Genomic DNA, 16,677 nt, shown 5'->3' with positions numbered 1-16,677 from the left:
CCTATTTTATAGTGGTAACTGCGAGTGATCAGAAGTTGAGTGGTCAGTTGTGAGATAAACGGGCTAGATTCAACGATAATGATTCTTTATGAGTGGTCTGTTAGGGAATCAGACTATCTCAAGGCAACAAATTTCAGACGAAGTGGATGTGATCTTGTGGTGAGGAATTCGTTCACCTGCAGATCTTAGGGCTTTACAAGGATTGGTCATGGCTACCATGAGATGGCTAGGGTGTGCCCAGGTTAGTGACCCTACTACTAGAGTGGTTTGGCATATAAGGAATAACAAGGAGTGATTTCGAAGACGAAATCTAATTTAAGTGGGGGAGATTTGTAGCACCCGTTTATTTATTGAGTTAAATAAATTAATTAATGAACGATTAGTATCCCTAAAATAAATAATTATATATCAAAGGATGGTCTCGAAGGGCTAATTATCATAATTTTGGAAGTTGGGGTTAAAAGAGTAATTTTTGGATTTAATTTGAGAAGGAATTCAGAAATTAGGACGCGTGGGGTAATTAATGGACTTAAATTGAAGAGATTTGAGGGCTTAGGGGTTGGTTGGTAATTTCAGGACTTATTATGAAAGGAAATTATGGGAGCAAGGGCTAAAGGGTAAATATTGGATTAAGATTGAAAGAAAAAGGGAAGGAAGGGGCCAAACTCGTCATTATGGAGGTAAGTTTGGGGGATCGGGGTATATAACCCCTCACCCCTCCCGCTTCAAACCCTAAACCTAATCGTTTCTTCACCAGCCGCCATCCTTATGACCCCTTAGCCGGCGCCGCTACACCTCCCGTCGACCAAATGGTGTGCCACCAGAGATGTTTCCCCCCCCCCCTGACGAGTGCCGACGGACCCGAAGCATGCCAAAGACTGATCGACTGCCTCGTAGCCATGGACGGAGTCGCGAGCCAACTGCCAAGCAACATCAACTGTCGCCGTTGGTGGGTGTAATGATCGACGAGGTCGCAATCTCGCTTTCCTCCGGTGCCAACGTCGTTGATGAGGTTACCAATCAACCGCCACAGCCGTTGTAACTGTTCTAAATCGCTGCTATTATTCTTCTTCTTCTATTCATCTTGTCGCCGGCCGCCTTGTGGGTGGAGGGACTCATGGCGTTTCCTGTTATCACCGGAGAGTGATGGTTTAGTTCAAGGCTTGTGTGCGACGTGGGTGTGCTGTGGGGATAGTCCTGTCGAGTTGGTTCATGGAGACCCACCATGGCAGCCGGCCATGGTGGCTGTCATCGCAATATGCCGCCTACTGCCGCCACCGTACGCCGCTAGATCGACGGAAGGATCCGTTTTCAAGAAAGTATGTGTGTGTGGGTGTTTATTTGGTCGAAAAACACATCACCACCACCGCAAGGTGGTGGTTGCCACCATACACCTCCATGTATGTGTGTTTACATTAGTTAGGGTGTGTGTGTGTGATTTGGTATTTCATTGTAAATTGTAAAAGGAAATGGAATAATAACCACCACCGTAAGGTGGTGGCTGCCGCCACCGGCCGCCGTGTCGGGTGGCGGTGCATTTTGCCTCTTGTGATTGATTCGTTTGGGGTTCTAGAAACCCTAATGGGCCCAAAGAAGCCCTAATGGGCTTAGTGAAACCCTAATGGGCTCAAAAGAGCTCTAATGGGCCTAATGAAGCTTAATGGACTCTAATATGCCCAATAAAGCCCTAATTGACATAAAAGGCCAACAAATTGATTAATGGGCTAACAATTGGATTGGAAAATCCTAATGCCAATAAAACCCTAACTTTAAGAATTATTCGGTTCACATACAAGAATTATTTAATAACTTGAGATATTAAATAATAAACTTTGGCAAAGATTAATCTAAGCGATAATGGACTTAATGGATTATGTCCTTAATAGATTAAGTCCTTAATGGGTTAAGTGGGAAACATAACCCTAATCATCATTTTATGTGAAACCCTAATTTCACTTGGGTTTATTGTTGGGCCTTTCTATTGGGCCTTGATGACTTGGGTTATTAAATGGACTATCCAAGATCAAGCAAATGGTCTAGAGTAATTTAATGGGCCTAGGGTAAGGCCCATGTAAGGGGCTTGGGCCCAATTTGGAAAATTAGGCCATAGATGGGCCAAGGTTTGGGCCTTAATGAGTATATGATGTTGGGCCTTAAAATGAGACCATGTATAGGCCTAGGCGCAATTTGGAAAATTGGGCCATGTGTTGGGCTTTGATTCCTAGTTGACTTTGGGCCTACGGATTGGGCCTTGGGCTTGAATAAGCCAAGCTTGAGGTAATGTAATTATCTAAAGTAAGTGTTTATGGTTATATAGTGGGACCCAATTATTAATTAGGTGATGTTTTGATATTGACAGATCGGGAATCTGTCATCCAGCAGCTGGGGTTGAGTCAGCGGGACTTCAGCAGTGTGGGATTGTGTCTACGGAACTTCAGCAGTGTGAGGTGAGTTACCTTCCAGTAGCGGTGGGTCTACGGCCACCATGTCGGACCACTAGTAGGAGTTGTATGTTAGATGATTGTCTTTGTGATATCATCTAGGGTTGCTACTATCGTATATATTATATGTAATAGTAGTAGAGTTCGGTTGTTAGGACCGAAGGGTAGGTCAGACACCCCAGATATGTCTGACAGTATGTGATGATATGTTTATATGCTGGCATGATATGTTGTGATATATGTGATAGTTGCAGTAGGGGGTGAAATAGTCCCCGGTAGTCGGGTGAAATAGACCGACGGGTACGTCAAGCACCCCAGAATGGCTTGACCTGGGTAAGTCAGACACCCAAGAATTGTCTGACAGTACATTATGTTATGCTATGTGGTAGTAGTAGGGGGTGAAATAGTCCCCGGTAGTCGGGTAAAATAGACTGAAGGGTACGTCAAGCACCCCAGAATGGCTTGACCTGGGTAAGTCAGACACCCCAGAATTGTCTAACAATACATTATGTTATGCTATGTGGTAGTAGTAGGGGGTGAAATAGTCCCCGGTAGTCGGGTGAAATAGACCGACGGGTACGTCAAGCACCCCAGAATGGCTTGACCTGGGTATGTCAAACACCCCAGAATGGTTTGACCTGGGTACGTCAAACACCCCAGAATGGTTTGACCTGGGTAAGGCAGGTGCCCTAGAATTGTTTGACAGTATATTGTATGGTATGTGGTATGATGGGGGAACTCACTAAGCTTTGTGCTTACGGTTTTCAGTTTTGGTTCCAGGTACTTCGTTTTCAAAGGAAAGGAGCCGACACGATCGCAACGCATCACACTATGTTTTCCGCACATGAGATCCTTGGGGATTACGCTCTGATATGGTTTTATGATACTATGTTTTGGATTACTGACACTTGGGTTTTGACATGAGACGTTATTATCAATGTTTTTATACTGATGGTTTTATGTAATAACATAATTAGAATGAAATTTTTTTGGCATGTATTTTTGGGATGTTTCATGAGCGCCAGCATTAGAGGTTCCTTCATCGCTTGATTCTTGAAGCTCTTCAAGATCAATTTGCCTCCCACTGTCCTCTTGGCTTATGAGTTCTCGTTCTTGGAAAACCCCTCTCCTCACAACAAAGACAACATTGTAACTCGGTCTATAGAAGAGATAACCCAAGGACTTCTACGGATAGTCGATGAAAATACATCGCTCACTACGAGGTTTGAGCTTGTGGTGAGTCTCTCGTCTTACAAAATCCTCGCAGCCTAAAACCTTGATATGTGCCAACGAGGGAGCTTTCCCTGTCCACATCTCGTGAGGTGTTTTGGCAACCTTCTTAGTAAGGACTAGATTAAGGATATGGGTGGCAGTCTCTAAGGCATACCCCCAAAATGAGATAGATAATGAAGCACGACTCATCATAGAACGAACCATGTCCAACAAGGTTATATTGCGCCTCTCAGCCATACCATTCAACTATGGTGTCCTAGGTGGCGTTAATTGTGAAATAATTCTGCATTCCTTGAGGTAGTCGTGGAATTCAAGACTAAAGAATCCAAGCAATAAGAAAGGTATGTTCTTTTACTAGCTTTTATGTTTCATGTTCCCCATGCCATGCTAGTTAGGTTAAGAACCTTGGAAAAATCAAATTTGCATGTATCTTAGTAAAACATAGATCTAAGGTTTCTAGGGTTGCATGTACACCTTAAGAGAGTTAGAATGCTCAAAACCCTTCAGTGGTATTAGAGCCTAGGCTTGTTTTCTTGATACTTGATGCAAATTGTTGAAGAAAATCAAAATTTCATCATTCTACTGAGTGAAATCGCCGAGTCCATGGGGGGACTCGACGAGTTCATGCATATATTCATCCTACTTGTCGAGTAGGTTCATGTACTCGACGAGTAGGAGGCCCAGAGTGAAGTGTTTCGAGTTTTGCTGCTGGTAAGGGACTAGAATCATTACCCTAAACTGTTTTGGACTTATAAAACCTTTTTTGATGTGGTAATGATTATGCTAATCCATTTACAGTGATTATTATCAAAATTTCAAGTTTTATATGTGTTTATATGATTCTTGAAATTGTTGATATGAATGTTCATACACTTATGAGTTTGGTAGATCATAGGAATTATTTGGAAATTGTGTGTTAGGTTAATTCTTGATCTAAATGTTTTTAATGGAGTCCATAATTTAGACTCAAGTTATGGATTACCAAAAGTCTTTTCTTTTAAAGTCCATTAAAGAACACATAGGTTACATAAAATGAAGAGTCTTCATTTTAATAAACCATTAAGTCATAAGTTATGAAGTTGAAAAGTTTTGAATAGTTACAAAACTTGCCCTAAAGTTTTGAAACATGTAAAGTCACTTTAGAAAACTTTAGTTCCAACCCCTATAATTTTAAAAGTTAAAACTCAACCCTTATACTTTATAGTATTATAAGTTTATATATATATATATATATATATATATATATATATATATATATATATATATATATATGATCAATTCGTTTTACCGTTAGTAGGCCTCATTCACGAAGCTGGTCTATAAGGGGGTATAAGGTTGTTGCCTATAAAATGGCAGCTTAACTGGTGGAGGGTCGTTAGCCGAATGGGTAGGACAATGACTTTAATTCTCATTAAAAGTATAATGATTATTAGAAAGTAAATAAATGTTTTATAAATTCCCAATCTTAGTTACTTTAGGGAAATATGAATTTAGTGCTAACCCATGAAATTACACTTTGCACCTTGCTTAAGTCGTTAGTGGAGCGCATGTGGTTAACCAACACACTAACTTGGATTTAACAAGGTTAGCATTGGGTGGCTTAAGGTTTATCATAGATCGGTGGAGCACGTGTAGTTAACCAGAACATTGATTAGGTGATAAACATTAAGAGTACCAAGTCAATTTGCATGGTTATTCACACCTTGTTTTTTGATCATCGACATCCTAGTCACAAAACTTGAAGGGGAACAATCAAGATTGAAACATGCCATTAAAAAGTTTAATGAATCTCAAAAGATTCTAGGAGTTTCAAAACCAATCAAAACCTAATAATACATTTCGTTTTCTTGGTGGAAATTGGTGAATCATCATTCACCTACCTTCAAATATTTTATAGCTTGGATTACGGCATCCCTCTTCTAAGTTATAAAATATTGTGTTGGGTCCTAGCCTTAATATTACATTTGGGTGTCTTATTAAGGACTATCTTTATATCTAATCTAAACCTGTCTTTCTTCTTTTGCAGATGTCTTCCAACAATGTTGCTTCTTGCCCAAACCCTACCGGCTCCTTCTCTCTCATGAACCTTTGTGGGAGAGTCATCTTTGATTGGACTAATTTCAATGATTGGATTAGGAACATAAGTATGGTCACTCACTATGAGGAAAGGGAATATGTCCTTGACAAGGAGCTGAAGGCACTTGATGAGTCTTCTGCTACTCCTGAGGAGATCGTTGACTTTAGGACTCATGAGAGAGATGCCACTAAAGTGGCATGTATCATCCTGGCCACGATGACAGCCAAGCTCCAAAAGTCCTATGAGGACTTTTATCCTTTTAAGATGCACCAGGATCTGATGAAAAGATACCATCAGAGTGCTCATCAAGATCGATATGAATTTTAAAGCATTACCTTGTGATGGTGTATATGAAACTGTGTCGGTTGTAGATAACCTAGGAAATAATGTGTTGTGTATTGATTCTTCCACTAGTTTGGATAAAGCATCATTATGGAATTGTCGTCTTTCACATGTGAGCAAGAAATGCATAGGCCAACTCCAAAAGGATGGACTCTTGGAGTCATTTGACCTAAAGTCAGATGATAGTTGTGAATCTTGTTTACTTGAAAAAATGACAATGTCGCCCTTTATTGGTACTTGTGCTAGGGGTGAAAGTTTGTTAGATCTTGTACACACAGATGTGTGTGGACCGTTCAGAGCCGCCACAAGGGATGCTAACCACTTCTATGTAATTTTTACTGATGATTAAACTAGATATGGTTATGTCTACTTAATCAAGCATAAGTCAGAAACTTAACCTTTGAAAAGTTCAAAGAGTTCAAATAGGAAGTAGAGAATCAGCTGGGCAGGAACATTAAGATGCTTCGATCCAATCGAGGTGGTGAGTATCTTAGTACAAAGTTCCTTGACTATCTTAAGGAATGTGGTATTTTCTCACAATTGATACCTCCCAGAACACCACAGCTTAACGGTGTGGCTGAGAGGCGTAATCGAACCTTGTTGGATATGGTTCGTTCCATGATGACTCGAGCTTCGCTTCCAATATCATTTTGGGGGTATGCCTTAGAGACTGGCACCCATATCCGTAATCTAGTCCCTACCAAAAAGGTTGCCGAAACACCTCATGAGATGTGGATTGGAAAGTTCCCAATTTGGACGACATCAAGATTTGGGGTTGCAAGGCTTCCGTGAGGTGCGAGACTCACAATATGCTCAAACCTCGGAGTGAGTGGTGTATTTTCATCGGCTACCAACAGAAATCCTTTGGTTACCTCTTCTATAGACCCAGTGATAATGTGGTCTTTGTGGGACGGAGAGGAGTCTATCGCGAGAGAGAGTTCATAAGCCAAGGAAACAGTGGGAGGCAAATTGACCTTGAAGAAATTCAAGAGTCAAGTGGTGTAAGAACCTCAATCCCTATCAATCAACTTGAGGAGGAAACTCTTGTTGATCCAACTGACGAATTTGTACTTCTGAGGCATTCCATGAGAGTTAGGAATGCACCTAAGCATTACTATGGTTTCCATATTACTGCGGAAGGTGATACACTTATCAGTGATAGTACACTGGTATGTTTGGATGAACCTAACAGCTACACGGAAGCCATGGTAGGCCCCGAGTCTGGTAAATGGAAAGAGGCTATGGACAGCAAGATACAGTCCATGTATGACAATCAAGTTTGGAACTTCGTTGACAATGTACCAGGTCGTAAGACAGTCAGGTACAAATGGATCTTCAAGAAAAGACCGACATGGATGGTAATCTACACACTTATAAAGCGCGACTAGTTGCAAAGGGCTTTTCTCAAACTCCGGGAGTTGATTATGATGAGACCTTTTCACCAGTAGCGAAGATTAAGTCTATTAGGGTTATGCTAGCCATTGATGCATTTCTTGATTATGAAATATGGCAAATGGATGTCAAAATCGCTTTCCTTAATGGAAAGTTGGCTGAGGATGTTTACATGATTCAGCCAGAGGGTTTTGTCAGTATAGAGTACCCAAATAGAGTGTGTAAGCTTGAGAAATCCATCTATGGATTGAAACAAGCACCTCGCAGATGGAATCTTTGTTTCGATGAGAAAGTCAAAGTGTTTGGCTTTTCGAGGAGCGAAGATGATTCCTTTGTATATGTCAAGGCTAGTGGAAGTATATTTAGCTATTTGGCATTGTATGTGGATGACATACTACTCATAGGAAATGACATCCCTACTTTGCAGGAGGTGAAGTCCTGGCTTGGGAAGTGTTTCGCTATGAAGGACCTTGGAGAAGCTGCCTATATCCTAGGGATAAGAATTTTGAGAGACAGGAGTAAGAGACTAATTAGACTTAGTCAGAGTATCTACTTGGATAAGGTACTGAATAGGTTCAGCATGCAGGATTCCAAGAAAGGAGAGTTACCGATCCAAAGCAACGCCAGACTGAGTAAGACTCAAAGTCCGAGTACAGAGGTTGAGATAGCTAAGATGAGTCGAGTACCGTATGCTTCCGTTATAGGCTCGATCATGTATGATATGACTTGTACTCGACCTGATGTGGCCTTTTCTTTAAGCATGTTCAGCAGATATCAGGGGAACCCTAGCAAGGCTCACTGGACTGCAGTAAAGAACATTCTCAAGTACCTATGGTGGACTAAGGACTAGGTCCTTACCTTCGGTGGGAGTGATGACTTGAGAGTAGTAGGGTATAGTGATGCTAGCTTCCAAACTGATAGAGATAATTTCTGCTCTCAGTCAGGCTAGGTCTTTACCTTAAACGGAGGAGCAACTACTTGGAAAGGTTCCAAGCAGGAGATAGTGGTTGATTCAACTTGCGAATCAGAGTACATAGCAGCAAAGGAGGTGATATGGTTGAAGAACTTCATTGGAGACCTTGGAGTAGTACCACCTATAAAGGAGCCTATCTAGATTTTCTGTGATAGTGAAAGTACAGTTGCCTTAGCCGAGGAACCAAGGGATCACGGAAGATCCAGACACATCGACAGAAAATACCACTTCATTAGACATCGAATAAAAGAAGGACTCCTCGTGGCAAAGTGGGTATCATCGGATGAGAACCCAGCAGATCCCCTCACAAAGGGACTGGGTAGGGTTAACCATCTTCAACATGCGAGGCGCATTGGGCTAAAGGATGATATTAGTTTTAGAAATTAGATAGCTTTTGAAATTTGTAAAGTGTAATTGACATTTGATGATAAATAAAAGTTGTTGTTTATTTATAAGTAAAGTGTTTCTATCTTCTGTCAATCGTTTACTATCATTTCAATTTTTGCATGTTTTGACTTCCAGAATAATTATATTGTGGTATATCATATTATTCAAACCATCCACAGTCAATCATACTTTGGAAGTAGGTAATGAGGCAAGACTGTCATGAATGGGTCTACAGTTTTTCTGGGACAAAGGGGTTGTAGTGTTTACGAGTACTCCTGGAATAGTGATTCGAGTATTGGATTCAACCCACGCTCACTTGTATCACTTCATGGAATTCGTCTCGAGTGATCGTGAGATGGTAATATCATATAAGTCTTCAAACCTAGAGATATGAGTTGTTGACTATGAGTTGGTTACACATTTATTGTATGAAAACGCATTGGTAAATCGATGTTATAAAACATACCTTCGTGTATGATTCAACAAGTAGTAGAACAAGCGTATGAGTAAAATTTTATCTGCTCCTTTTAGTCCTTAGAGGATTAAAAGCAATATTTGGGGCCCTCGATGATTTTGTTTTGAACTATGTACTGGGCCCGGTCAGAACTAAATTAATGTGTTCGATTAAGTTCTATGTCAAACAAATCGGAAATCGGGAAACCAACTGCTAGACAATAAGTACGACATTGTTCCATGTATTTATCCGGCTGATATCTTGAGAGTAGAGGATTATATGATCACTTATCTTCAATGGCAGGTCATCTTAGTTCTGCGAGGCTTTGAAAGAGTTATAATTGTTGATCAGTTCCTGAAGTCATACTTGCAGTTATAGTTATTAGACTTACCCAAGTGGGAGACTGTTGGAGTAGGTGTCTAAGTTCATAACTATTTTTGGTATGTACTTGACCCGATTGGCATGGTACATTTAGGTTGCATGGCATCATTGATGTGTGATAAATGAACTAGTTTTAAGCCTACTTTTAATTATAAAATGAACACACAAAAGCAGTGGACCTATCAATTGTGGTAAAGCTAAATAAGTAGGGTATCGAACACAGGGAACGGTAAATTAAAACTAAAGACTAATTTTATCTAAAATTAAATAATAAAAAGGGTTTTTCTCTAGTTTTACAAAACTAGAAACTTACTAACTATTACTTTGACTGAAAACTAGAAAAAAAAAAAGATTCAAATAAATTCAATGACGAAGGGAACTTCTGTTTAGTTCAACTCAATTGATCCTATGGTTCATATTATGGTAGTAGTGCAATGGATCATTTCTTCTATTGGCTACCGATTCAAGTGATTAGATTCACGTTCGCTGCACTAATCCTTAGAGAACAAACTAACTCAAACAGTGGTTAGTGGTCTAATTTAATTCAATTCACTAGGTTATTTATTCAAGTTAATTAAGACTTGTAATGGCTAACTAATTTGGTCCTTTAGTTAACCTCTTATTGATGGTCATCACACAAGCTCACACATGAATTTACCTATTTTTCTATTAATTCTAGTTTCACAGTCGCTAATCCTAGTCATATAATAAAGTGGTCACATAAATTATATGAGGTAGCAATTAAGAGATGTTCATGCAGCTTAATTGTCTTCCTATTAACTGAAAATTAGTTATTATTCACACATAAGGTTCTTTAACAAGCTAGAATCAAGAAAATCACCAATATTAAATTAATCCTACCATAAATCAAACCATAGTATCAATGTTGTCTCCCCAAACAGAAGTTTAAAAGTTTTAGCTCATGATTGAGGTATTTAACAGCACAAAAACGAAATCTAAAAATCTAAACATAATTAAGAACAATAGATTAAAGTAAGAATGATGTAATTTTCCCTCAAATTTCCTTCGGAATTGATTTTAGAGTTGTATCTTCGTTCTTCAGATCTCTCCTGACTCTAATTCGCAGCTTGCTCCTCCCCAAGGGTTCTAGAATACCTTGTGTCGATCTGGACAGTTGTTTTTATAGATTCGAACCGACTCGCCGAGTTCAAGACCGACTCGTCGAGTCCATCCCTTAATTCTCGTACATTGTAAGTCACAGAGTCTTTATCTTCTCAAATCTTCGATGAGACTAACCAAGTAGTCGACCCTACTCGCCTAGTACTTTTCTTTTTAGCATTTTTCTTCTTTATTCAATTCCCGAGCTTCCAACCGCTTCTCCTGCTTCCTTTTGCTTCAGAGCTTCGCTTTTAGACTGAAAACACAATTCAAACACTTTTAAGTATCTTTTGTCCATGATATGGAATAAATTAGCTAATAAATGATAAAAATCTATACTTAATATAAGTCTAAATATGCCACTATCAAAATACCCCACACTTGACTTTTGCTTGCCCCCGAGCTAAATTGAATTTTAGCACATTAGAATCACATATGACAACTCCAATCCAACCCAGCCATTATGCAAAGACCGCAACGCATGCATTTGTGTCTAAAATTTTCCTAAAACCCCCCAATATTCCAAATACATAAAATCCTCATAAACATTCACCCACTTATCCCGAACAATGCTCATTTTATGCATCCCTCCGAATCCATCCGCAAAAAATCTCCTATCCTCAAGGTATTTTTGGTTGAGCAACCCAAGCATACATAACCTAGGATTACAATTTATGATACCACTATGGAGCTCTTTTGAATTCTTCACTTCCTTGATAATTTGATCTTCAATTTCTTTGAATTCACCACCTTGTTTGATTTGATTTTTGGTATCTTCAATTTTTGAACTCTTGGAATTTTGATCTTTTGATCTTCACTTTAGTTGCTCCAAAATTCTTACAACTTTTCTTGTAATTCTATCATTTTTTTATATGTACCTCACTTTTTTCACTCAAAACCCTACATGCTTAAGCAGGGGCGCTCAACTTCAACCTTTATTTGTTAAGGATAATAATTTTCCTGGATACATTTATGGTACACGATGCTAAACATATTGAATCCTTCGGGCTAAGTGAGGTCGTGTTTTTGTCCCATGATTTCATAGGAATAAGGAAGCCATAAATGCACTAGAACGTATATAGGCTCAACTAAACATTTGAGTTTTCATGCAATCATCAACATAACTCTAACATGAAATCCTAATTTCATTTTACCAAAATTTTCTAAATTAAGCCCTAAGCAACATTTTTTTGTATACAAAAATTTAAAAGTAACCTAAATTAGGACATGAGGATTCTACATTTACTAAGATGACATCAACCCCTACCCCACACTTAATTTATGCAATGTCCTCATTGCATGTTATGCATGAAAAAATAAAAACAAGAAATGTAGAGGGAATTAGAACAAACTCCCCTAGGGTAGCAGTTGCTAGGCTGATCATCTTTTATTAAGCTCCTACTTCAATCGATGTTTAGACATGGGAACAGCTTATCCATGTCTTGGGCATCAAATCGCATGTGGGTAGCTCCAAATGTGCAAGAAAAATACCGTAGAATCTCCAGGAATTGATTGCAAAGAATAAGTGGTCAAGTGATGTGGCTATCAGCATCAAATCAGCAGCCCTTGTGGTAGATAAATGAAGGACTCGTCGAGTCACGCAAACGACTCGTCGAGTAATAGCGCGAAATTATTGAAATCATGAAAAGGTATTGAGACTCGTCGAGTAGGTTAATTGTACTCGGCCAGTCATCGCTGGGTGAAAAATAAAGAAATTCTGTCTTGAATCCAGCTTGTAATGCACTTCAAAACTTCCCATAGCTCCAGTAAACGCTCACTCATAAACCCTTTCGGACCGGACTCGACACTTAGACTCAATACGTCGACCTTTCTTGACTCATTTCCATGTTTTTCTCACATACTCTAGACTCCTTATGCAAGCATTTCCTAAACCAAATTTTGAAATAGACCAAGGCAAATAGATCATCAAGCACATAAGAGTTTAAGTCCTAATTAAGAATTTAAAACACACCAAACAAAATAAAAACAAATAAAAATTGTTCAATAAGACATAAAAGAAACTAATCATCATCTTCTTCCTCATCATGGTCATGCACCTCCCCGCTCCCACCAGCTCCACTCCGCCTTGCGTTAATGATCTCGTCCCAAGAAGGAATGTAGGGGAAGTTACCCTCATCAATGTGTGGAATATGAAAATGGTCAAAAAGTCACATGTGGGATTCGTTGCTAAAATTAATACCCCTCGCCATTTGGTCGTGGAGCCTCTTCATTTTGACATTGTACTAATCCATTGGTACTTCGTCATTGTCCACCGGAATCACCAGCGGTTCCTCCTCCACTTCCCGCTCATGTCTTGATCTAACCCTCCTTCCCGGTGCCTCGGGCCCGACCATCGGATCGTCATGCGGGATAGCATAATGACCTCCCCCATAATCTTCAATAATGCGTGCCCTGCGAAAAAGAATGGGATTAAAGGGAGATGTCGGGATCTCCGTCAGCAAGTTCCAAGAACCACTAGTCATTAGCCCATAAGAGTGAGCTAAACGTGTCATGAACATGCCACCATTAATTCTTGAAGTTTTGCGGTCCTTGACCGCTCCCTCCGCCAAGTATGAAGCAATGCACCATGGAATGTTGCAAAAAGTGTTGGGCGTAATGATGCTCCAAAGAAAAAAAACATCAAGGTTAGAAACCTTGTCATCATCTTTCCTTTGGTTAATGGTATTTGAAATCAGTCGGTGAATAAGGCGGTGTGTAGGCGATCGTATGCTCCCTTCTTGAGCCGACTTCGGAATATAAACTTTATTAGCAATGGTGTTCCACCAACTTGAACTTGTGATCCCATCCGGAAATGCGTTGTGGCAATGCTCCAAAAATGTTTGAAATGTATCTGTGTTGACCACTTGTTGGTCATATATCCCCAATCTCCAAGCTAGTTCGACCATGGAACAATGACGAAGCTCGCCCCCAAGACAAAAAGTAACACTTCCGGGGTTATAATAATCATCCACACCCTGGAAGTGTATTGTGGAAAAGAACTCCAGACACAACACACGATAAATCGGCTCTTGAATACGGAAGACCCGACTCCATCCATCACATGTAACGGACACTCCATTGTGCACAAAGGTTTTGATGATATAAGGGGCCAAGTCTTCTTCATAACTGACTCTCCCCAACCATTCCCAATCAATTGTATTGGGAGCACATATCTCCTTTTTCTGGAGCTCCGCATGCTTCTTCTTCCACTTGGTTCTTGTTGAATTTGAATTGATTTGTGGAAAATCCAACCAAGGGAAATCTCCTTGACTTCCTTGAGAGCTTTGTCCTCTTGAAAACATGGTTCATGTAAAACAATTAACAAAACAATCCAAAAGACACAGAAACACATTAAAACAAAAAAATTTATGGGCTCTCGACTGGACTCGTCGAGTCCATGAACGACTCGGCGAGTCTGATGAACTGCGCGAGTCAGTCGATGGGTCAGTTCCAATGCACCCATAAAAACTCAAAATTTTCCAAGGGTTTGTCTAGGGATGTACATAAGGTGTATTAGAGCAAGAATATCCATCCAAAACACCACAATTAATCCAAAATCTAAAACCCTAAAAATTCACTAAACTTCAAAAACGGGTGTTCTATAAAATTGATACTTTATAACATCTAAAAATCATGACTTTAACAAAATTATTGAAGAAATTAAGTACTTTGGTTGATGGAATTCGAAAATTTTGAAGAAAAAGTGAAGAACTTGATGAGTGCTTGAGAGAGAATACGAGTAGGCGCACGGCGAGTATGAATGGAATATGAGCACATTAGGGTAAAAACCCTAATTTTACCAGATGTAAAAATATAATTATTAATTTTTTTTTGTAAATAAAATCGACTCGTTGAGTCAGTGTCAGACTCGGCGAGTCTGGCCGCGAATTGAAACTCATCTGGAACCTGAATAGACTCGTCGAGTCAGGGTCAGACTCGGCGATTCACTTGTAAACAATTCAAAAATTGTATCATTTTGTCATTTATTCATAAAAAAATTCAATCCACCCAACACTCAGCCCATACGCATTCTCAAGCAGTCATGTTTGATGATTTAGAAGATGAAAATAGAAAAATAAAATCCTAAAAATGAAAATCAAACAAAAACTAAAACGAGAAAGATAAAAGAAAGCAAACTCTAATAACGGGTTGCCTCCCGCCAAGCGCTTCTTTTTAAGGAGTCATTAGCTGGACTCATTCCCATCTACGTGTCTTCATTTTCCTGCATCGGGAATGCACGTCTAATCTTTTGCGGTTTATACTTCGTTTTATAGGCATGTATCTTCCTCTTGTAAGCCCGTCTCAATTCTTCTCTCTTTTTCCTTGTGGCATCTTCTTCAATTTCATGCATGTTCCTTTTCCCCACCTTCTTCTTCTTCACCCCCTTTTGTCCTTCTCCTTCTTTAAACTTCATTACTTCATAATTGGTCAAAACTCGGGCTCGAGGTTTGGTTATACGTGGCTCAATGAATGGTTTATCAGTATCATCTTTCCTAACCGTTGCATTCTCCTCCTCCCGAAAACTTGCCTCCTTGTCGATTCGAATGTCTTCATCTTCTTGCATCATTGTATCGAGACAAGCTACTTGAACGTATTGGAAGTCACCATATGCTTTAACAATTCAGCCTTCTGCTGCTTGATCTTCTAAAGAATTAGGAAAAATATTCATGTCCAAATCAGGCAAGGGACTGGTAACAAGCAGATCAAGATAATCCAAGTTGTTGAGATTTTCGACTGGACTCGTCGAGTCCGTCGGCTTGACTCAGCGAGTCGGTGCGAATTCCTCACAATCCACTGTGTTTTCTGAATCAGTTCCCTTCAGCATCTTCTCTATCTCCTCTAAGTCTTTTTCAACATCACCATTTCCTCCAGAAGATAGTAGAAATTTACTTGGGTCTTCTTCTTGTAGGAGTGCAAGTTCTTTTTGGAGTATTTCATCATCCAAATCAATGGAGGAAACTTCTTCTTTTCTTGTTTCTTCTTGCTTAATCTCTGGTATAGCTTTGAACACAGCTGACTCATCACCTACCCTCAATGTTAGTGTGGACTCGCATACATCTATCAATGTGCATGCGGTATTCAAAAATGGTCTCCCCAAAATAATTGGAATTTTGGGGTCTTCTTCCATGTCAAGCACTACAAAGTCCACGGGGAATACAAATTTGTCCACTTTTATGAGAAGATCTTCACAAACACCTCTTGGACGAATTATTGTCTTGTCCGCCAAATGGATCTTCATATTAATAAACCTCGGCTCCGGTAAATTCAGCTTCTTGAAGAAAGAAAAAGGTATTAAGTTAATACTTGCACCCGAATCGGTCAATGCTTGAGTAGAAAGTATATTCCCAAATTCGCAAGGAATCGAGATGCTTCCCGAATCGCCCTTCTTTTCTTGTAGTTCATTCAATACTAATTCCGTGACTTCTGCCATATCTTTTCTAGCAACAAAGAGACCCTTAAGCAAGTTTAAGTATTTGGGAGTTTGAAGCATCGTTTCCACAAATGGAATGTTGACTTGAAAGGCTTTAACATGTTCCATGAAAGCTCTGTACGCTATGACCTTTTCATCAGGTATGGATCGAGTTGGATATGGCAAAGGAGGCCTGTAAGGCTTTAAGGAAACAACAGATTTGTCATCAGGGCATGGACTCGTCGAGTCCATTAGAGGGACTCGGTGAGTCGGGTCGGGTTTAGCTGAACTTGACTCTTCTATCTTTTCTTCTTGCACCTTAGTTGAGACCTTCTATGCAGAGGTCAGAGGAGTGAAAATTTCCCTATAACTAGATGTTATAGCATTCACATTCTCCATTCTCGGATTATTCTCGGTTTTACTTGGAAGTTCACCCGGTCTTCTCTTGTTCACTTGATGTGCTAGTTG

The 16,677-nt window shown here is 39.7% G+C and overlaps 1 protein-coding gene across 1 annotated transcript; it reads right to left on the bottom strand.

The window, feature by feature from the left end:
* Positions 1–15,561: 15,561 nt before the first annotated feature.
* On the bottom strand, positions 15,562–16,461 carry LOC145096232 (uncharacterized). Its single transcript, XM_079033989.1, has one exon. It carries the CDS (start codon positions 16,459–16,461, stop codon positions 15,562–15,564), a length of 900 nt encoding a protein of 299 aa, XP_078890115.1.
* Between the last annotated feature and the right edge of the window lie 216 nt (positions 16,462–16,677).

Source organism: Lactuca serriola, chromosome 3 (assembly GCF_051521515.1).
Source record: "Lactuca serriola cultivar US96UC23 chromosome 3, Lser_US96UC23_V15, whole genome shotgun sequence".
NCBI classification, from domain to species: domain Eukaryota; kingdom Viridiplantae; phylum Streptophyta; class Magnoliopsida; order Asterales; family Asteraceae; genus Lactuca; species Lactuca serriola.
The sequence above is the reverse complement of the archived record's forward strand: the minus strand, read 5'-3'. Positions and strand labels throughout refer to the sequence as shown.

Excerpts from the sequence above, each read along its gene's own strand:
- LOC145096232 (XM_079033989.1), bottom strand. The coding sequence starts at position 16,461 with ATGGACTCGACGAGTCCATGCCCTGATGACAAATCTGTTGTTTCCTTA.